This window comes from Pteropus vampyrus, unplaced genomic scaffold (genome assembly GCF_000151845.1).
Source record: "Pteropus vampyrus isolate Shadow unplaced genomic scaffold, Pvam_2.0 Scaffold104, whole genome shotgun sequence".
Lineage (NCBI taxonomy): Eukaryota > Metazoa > Chordata > Mammalia > Chiroptera > Pteropodidae > Pteropus > Pteropus vampyrus.
In genome coordinates, this window is record NW_011888885.1 from 5,871,382 (window position 1) to 5,878,648 (window position 7,267).

At 54.7% G+C, this 7,267-nt stretch overlaps 1 protein-coding gene across 1 annotated transcript in view; it reads right to left on the reverse strand.

Annotated features, from left to right (window-relative positions):
• Positions 1–2,091: 2,091 nt before the first annotated feature.
• The window catches only part of NGFR (nerve growth factor receptor), a gene marked incomplete at its 5' end in the record, with an annotated part of 11,136 nt that continues 5,960 nt past the window's right edge, over positions 2,092–7,267 (reverse strand). The window contains 3 exons of the mRNA XM_011365108.2: positions 2,092–2,919; positions 3,587–3,747; positions 4,954–5,206. Coding sequence (XP_011363410.1) covers positions 2,618–2,919; positions 3,587–3,747; positions 4,954–5,206 — 716 coding nt within the window. The remainder of the gene's footprint in view (positions 2,920–3,586; positions 3,748–4,953; positions 5,207–7,267) is intronic.

The window sequence follows — 7,267 nt, forward strand, 5'->3', positions numbered from 1 at the left end:
AGGAAGGCTTGTTTGCTGGGGGTTTTTTTGTTTTTTTGTTTTTTTTTTTTTCCGGGAAGAACAAGCTTCCTCTGCCTTCCTCAACAACCACAAGCCAGCCCCTGGCCAAGGAACCAGAGGACCTAGCCAAGGAACCAGGAGGGTCTGAGCAGCTCTGACCAGTTGCCTGGCCAGCCTTGGAGAGAACAGGCCTAGGACCAGGAACCATGCAGCCCTGGGAGCTCCCTGGCATGAGCCAGGCAGGGCTCAAGCCCAGGCTGGCAGGAGCCAGGGTTAGGACCTGTCTGGGAGAGCAACGGAGAGGGGCCTGCCTAACTCCAGGCTGGGCCAGCCAGGCTCCTGCCAGGCCATCTGGCGCCAGATCCTGTGCATGTGCATGTGTGTGTGTGCATGGGGGTGGGGGGGAGTGTCTCCCAGGCCATGTGGGTGGCTGGGAGCTGTGGGGTTGTGACCTGGCCCTCCTAGGAAGTCTCCGGCTCCCCTGTGGTCAGTTTTACTTCTGACATCTGGTCAAGTTCACAGCTGGCTAGCTTCCTGCATGGATATTTTCACTTTCCCTCTCCAAGATCTGGGGGCAAAGGGCCTCCACTCCTTCCCTGCTCCACTTAAATTAACTCCATGGCTACATGTGTGAATTGGATGGATTTCTGTTAAAACTTACCCATTTGGTGTGTGTAGGGGGGAGGGGAGGGTAACAGGACAGGAACTGAGTTGGAAATTATACCTGGGTCCCTGCCACACATACAATCCCTGCTGACTCAAACCACGTGTTTTTCCAGAAAATCTCTTTGCACTAATTTTCTTTCTTTGCTATTTAATGTTCATCACTTATGTTTTATGTGTAAGTTTCAGGAGGGCCCAAGAAATGATTACACAGGATGCAAGGGGAAGGTGTCAGGGAATTTGGAGCTTACAGCTCCCGGCTAGGGGACCAAAAGGGTGCTATCTCAGCCCAAAGGGAGGAAGGAGGGGCCCCAGAACCAAACACATGCTAAAACATACTTGCCACCCCTCAACCCCCTCCCCAACTGCTGAGGAGGGAAATAAATACACTCAGACTCTGTCCACTATCAAGTGCACAGGTGAGGATCCAACAGGTGAGTTTCCTCCTCCCATCACAGATCGAGGTCAAAGCAATGCCATCTACATACAATGTTCCCAGTACCTTATGCAAGGTTGGGAGAACCTGGGCAGGGGAGGGGGTGGCTGTCAGTGCACACCTTGCTCAGGGCTCGTTCATGCTAAATAGATGGGGAGCCACACTCATTCCAACATCAAGCAAAACAGAACAGGCCAGAAGGGACCTCCAGACCCCTTCCTGGCACCAAGCTAGGGGAAAAACAGTCCTTTGTAGGGTCCCCTGAACTTGGGAGAGACCCTCTAGGGGCTACAGTCTGACTCAGTTCATTCTTGTTGCATTCCACACTGGCCCACTTTTTTTCTTCATGGCAACATTCAGGGCCCAGCCAAACCCATGCCTGCAGGGGAGGGGAGGATGGGGAGAGCATTCCTCCAAGTGCAGGCCCTTGGAACACAGGCGCCAGCTCAAGCCTCAGCCGTCCTTGGCCCGCCAAACCCGGGGGCGAGGGAAGACAGCAAGCAGAGTTCAATTCCCTGTGATGCTTCTCTGGCAGCTGCTCCAGGCAGAATCCGGTCCCAGCCCAAAAGAAAGAACGCGTGGAGAAAAGAGTTCTCATCGTGTGTGTGTGTCTTAGTTGCAGGTGTATGTGTGTGTGTGTGTGTGTGTGGTGGGGGGGGTCCTAAGTCCCTGACCCCCAGGGCTGACTCTATGAGAAGATTCTGCCTGTGTTGGGATGGGTCTGTGCTGGGATGGAGGGCATCTCCAGCCTGGGCCACATCACGAATGCTACACCGACATGTCTGAGGGGGACGGGCCTGGAGATGGTAGAAGGCAGACAGGATGTGGCTGCAAGACACATCCTAGAGGATTGCCTGGCCCCCCTCTCCTAGCCCTCAAGCAAACCTGAGGCCTGCGCCCCTCATTCAGAGGGGAGGGGGCCGGCCCACATTTGGCTGCCCCACTGTCTCTTTCTGGGCCTCACAGTCCCAAATGTAAAACGAGAGGGGTGGACTAAATTTCAAAACCCCTCACAGCTCTGACAAACCTCCGATCTTCATCTTAGGCCAGAGGGGAGGCATGAGGGGGGCTGAGGGAGGGTTTAGGCAGCGAAGATGCTCCCTTATTCTCCAAGTTCACAGTGTAGAGTCCATGGCTCTGGTTCCTCAGCCTCTCCCTCTGAGCATCTGGGGCCTTGGCATCAACTCCAATACCATTCCTGGTGTCAGCCCCCCAGGTATGACATCCATTAAGGTGGGAGGTCCTGGCCCACCTAGAAGCATGGGGAGAAGGGAGCAGAAGGCCTGAGATGATGAAGGGGAGGGACAGGGTGAGAGAGGCAGCAGGGGCACTTCTGGTGCTGGAGAGGGAGTGTGATCAGCAGTGGGGCCACATGGGAACAGTGACAGGGCTGTGGTTTAGGGGCCTGGGCTCCAACGCCCTGCCCAGAGGAGCTCAGCTCTGATGCTGGCCCATAAGGGATGGCTGGAGCATCAGTCGTTGGAATGTCGGGGCAGGGCAGGGGTTCCCAGGTCTGGCTCACACAGGGGACGTGGCAGTGGACTCGCTGCACAGGCTTTCGACGATGTCAGCTCGCTGGATGCGGCGCAGGGCAGCCAGGAGGGCATCGAGTGTTGCGCTGTCCTGGGCAGCCCAGCTGGTGAGCAGGGCACGGACTGGGCAGGCCTCGTGGGTGAAGGAGTCTATGTGCTCAGGCTGGTAGCCCAGCTCGCCTGCCAGGTGCCGCCAGGTGTCCCCCGCAGAGCCATTGAGCAGTTTTTCCACCTCCTCCTGCTTGGCTGGTGGCAGGCTGCTGTAGAGGCCTCCATCCCCCTTGAGGGCTGCCAAGAACACAGGGAAAGTCAGATACTACCCGCAGGGTCCCCTTTCCTCCACAGGGGGCCTGGGGGCCTAGGGTAAGACCAGAGAAGGACCAAGGCATTTCTCTTCCCAATCTAGGGAAGGCCCGAGGGCCTAGAGGCAGAGGGATGGCCAAGATGAGGTGCTGAATGGGGGGCTGGGCTGCGGAGGGGCTGGGGAATGCTGACTCACACTCCCTCCCCACCCATCGCTCCAGCATTACCCCGCCACCTAACCCCTCTCCCTGCCCCACAGCAATCAATCAAGGCAGAGAAGGAGACAAGACTTCTCAGTCCTAGGCTCAACCAGCCAGTGTCCTGGAGCTGAGCTATATGGGTCACTAATTAGGGGACATAATTAACTACTTGTTCCCCAGAAGTCCAGGGCAGGAGGCTAATTGCAGCCACTTGGGGGAGTAATAAGCCCCAGGGGGGACAATTAGCTTGATGAGTCTGGATGCTCCAATTTGTCAAGGCCTCCATTTCCCAAGTCAGTCCACTGGAAAGAACCCCTACCTTCCCTCACCAACTCTCCCCTCCTTCTACCCGGAGGCACTGTGAGCTAGCCCCTCTGGCAGTCCTTCCTACAGTCTAACCTTAATCACTCCTCTGGCCTTGCCTCAGCCCCCTGCCCAGCCTCCCAGCTCACCCTGGCCTGCAGCTGTTTGCGTGTGGGGCTGCTGGTCATGCAGGCTCTGGCTGTCCACAGAGATGCCGCTGTCGCTGTGGAGTTTTTCTCCCTCAGGTGGGGGCGTCTGGTTCACAGGCCGGCTGTTGGCTCCTTGTTTGTTCTGCTTGCAGCTGTTCCACCTGGAGCCAGAGGACAGGCCCAGCCTCAGTGGGTGAGGGACCGCACTGGCTATGCAGTTAAGTATCTTTGCTCTGGTGTGTGGGAGTCAGGGGGATGGTAGGTGCCCAATTCTAACCCCAGCCACAGAACCTAAGGTTCTTTCTCTATATAGCTGCCCCGGTCTACACTGAAAGCACCGTGAGGGCGGAGGGGCACTCAGGGCTTGGTGCACACTGCTAGTGTTTGATAACGTTCATGGAATGGTGCATAAATAAATAACTTCCCGGGAATTCCACTTTTCCCAATCTACGCTTGTAAAATACTCGCACATGTGTGCAGGATATACAAGGACTTCCTCTGCTATTATACAGAATAAGAAAAAACTGAAAACAAACCAAATGTCCATCAACAGGAGATTGGTTAAATAAATTATGATCCATTCATATTATTGAATGAGTGGTTACAAATGATCAGATAATCTATATGTCCAGAGGAAAGCCCTCCAGAGGGAGATGAAGTAAAAAAAATAAGTTGTAGAACATGTATACTATATCCCATTGATGCTTTTAAAAGAACCTGTGTGTTTATGTAAAATTTAAAAAATTTTATGTATATGTGTTTATAAATGCACAGAAAATGGCTGGAAAGGATTCAAGCAGATTCCAATGAGGAGAGGGGTAGGATCTGGGGAGGTAAAAGGGAACTTTTGCTTTTTTCTTTACAAGACATTACTCTTGTTTGCGTTTTCCCAAACAAGCATGTATTACTTTAATGATTTTTTTTTTTTTTTCAGAAGAAAAAAATGCACTGAAATGTTTTCCAGGAGTTCTTGCATACCCTGGAATTCTGGATGTGGGTGCCATAGCATCTCAAGTGTGGGAAGGAAGAGACATGCATGCACAGGTAACTGTGTGGGTAAATGCGGTTCAGGAAATGAGGACACAGGCAGCTGGTTGCAAGCTTTCTGTATACGGTCGGGGGCCAGGAAGTCAGGGAGGGGAGCAGCATGGGAGTAGGGCAGTGCTGGTACCAGGACAAGACAGGGACAATCCCCCTCCCTACCTCTTGCTGACCTGCCATTCTCTGGAGTAGTGTAGCCGATGGTGAGTGAGGATGAGCTTGGTTGGGCTTGAGTTAAGAATGCATGCATTTTCAGGTCAGGGTCACTGTGAAACCTGCCTTGAGGGCAGAGGTGTGGCTCCCTGTTCCTCACCCCCCCTTCTCACCTCTTAAAGGCTATATAGGCCACAAGGCCCACAACCACAGCGGCCAGGATGGAGCAGTAGACAGGGATGAGGTTGTCAGTGGTGCCTCGAGTCACCACGGGCTGGGAGCTGCCCATCACTGTGGTCACCACATCTGCCACTGTACTGGCCACAAGGTCTTGCTCTGGAGGTACCTCAGGCTCCTGGGTGCTGGGGGCGGTGCTGTCCGAGCCCTCTGGGGGTGTAGACCGTGTAATCCAGCGGCCAGGGATCTCTGGGAGAAAGGGTGACTGGAGTGAGTGCCCATTCCCCCCAGCCCTTCCCCTTATGTTCTGACTCGCCCAGTGCTTCTTCCCCAACCCGCTCCAGGTGCTCATGCGCCCAGCTGTTAAGCAAAGGGGTGAGGGCTAAGATTGTGTATATGTAATCATGGTGGAGAAGAGCAAGAGCCTAGGAACCAGACCTAGGTCCCTTTTGGCTGTATTTCTGTGTGACTCTGGATCAGTCCCTTCAACTCTCAGGGCCTCCATTTCCCTGTCCATAGACTAGGGATGTTAAGAGAGATGGTCAATAAGCTCCCTCACATCTCAGGGGTAACTGTGGTCCTAGAAATCTATTCTGCCTCCCCTGGGGGCCAAGAAGCCTGGCATGGAGGTAAAAACACAAAGAAGAGAGAGAGGGCCCCAGGAAGCCTCCAGCTAGAATTACTCTGGGAAATGTTAAAACCTCTCTGGCCTTAAGTTGCCCCAGTGGCCCCAGTCACCCCTGTCTTAAGGAAGGATGAGGGTATTCGGATCCATGCAGAGAGGTACCTTGTTCCACCCCACCTCCCCGGAGCTGGCACTCAGCCTCTTTTCCGGTCTCTGATGTCCCAACTCTAGGCTTGGGCAGGGTGGAGGAACTCAGCTGCTTTGCTTCCCTCCAGCCAGTCCTTGGACTATGGCTAGCCTATTTCTTGCCCTGCATGGCCCTCACACCATCTGATCTTGCCACCCAGAGAAGACAGTGTCAGGTAGCCCAAACTCTCCCTGGGAAGGAAGCAGGCTGCTGGTAGAAAGAAGACCTACAAAGCGGGTACTGCCCAGCACCTCAGAGGGAAGGAGACTGTGCCTTGCCACCCACTTAGGCTCTCTCATGCCAGCTGGACACAGCTAGCTTCCTTAGCAGGGGACCCAGCTCCTCCTGGCACCAGTGGGTTGGATTTTCCATTCTGTCACCCAGCTGGGGGCAGTACCCAAGGTTGTAGACTCCGGATGGCCTGGGGGGTACCTGTCTGGGCAAAGTTGCCTACCCTATCTCTCCTCACTTCCCACGCCTGGGGCAGGGAGGGAAAGCAAAGCAGACAGGACATGCCTATGGGGTGATGGGAAAGGCATTTTGCTCCCCAGCTTGCCCACCCAAGTTGAAGTCAAAGCTGCCCACTGGCCTCCTGGGCCTCCTTGGCTCAAGACAAAGATGCTACAAAGACCCCCATTTTCAGCATCTTTGGAGGGGTAAGTCTCTCAGATGCGAATCTGGAATCCATTTGGCCGGTATTAGAGAGGGGGCTACCATCTGCTGCCCCATCCTGCCCTCCCCCCACCCTGCAGTCCTGAGAGGGGATGGAAGGTGTAGGGCATGAAGTGGAGGAGACCTAGCCTTGTCTTTTGGCAGCCCAAGATAAGGCATTAAAGTGAGGAGGGTCTTCTCTTGCCCTGCTGGGAGACTGGGCCAGCTGGAAGGGCAGCCTGAGCCTTGAGGCTGACCCCAACCCATAGGCTAAAAGTGGAGGGTGTTGGTGAATCAGGCCATCATAGAGATTTGAGGGTAGTGGGGAAAGACTGGGAGAGGACAGTAAGGGACAGACCAGGCTGAAGACAGCACTGTCCAGGGCACTTTCCCCACATCTCTCCAATCCCCTTAAATAGGGGATGGGGGGTGGGGTGGAGGGGTGGAGGGGTGGAGGGTGGTGGGGATGAGATCCAGATGTGGCCATGTCCACTCGCATTCCAACCCGCTAAGCCCTTGGCAGGTCCTGACAGCCATTTCCGGATTGGGAGCTGCCAGACTTGCGGGTGGAAAGAGGGACCAGGTTCCTCCTCCCAAACCCAAATTTCACTGGGAGAATGGGGTGGGGAGGGGCTTCTGCCCTGAGGGTGGTGAGTCACCATGTTGACACCTGAAATGTATGTATGCAAGAAAGTACTGTGCACTGCAGTGGAGGGGGCAACCAAACCGTGAATCAAATTCCATTTCCTGGAATGTTCCCTCTGCCCCAGAGTTGACATTTAACCCTTCAGAGGCTAGAGTGGAGAAGGCGAGAGGGACAGGGATAAACACAGCCCTCAGGGGCACC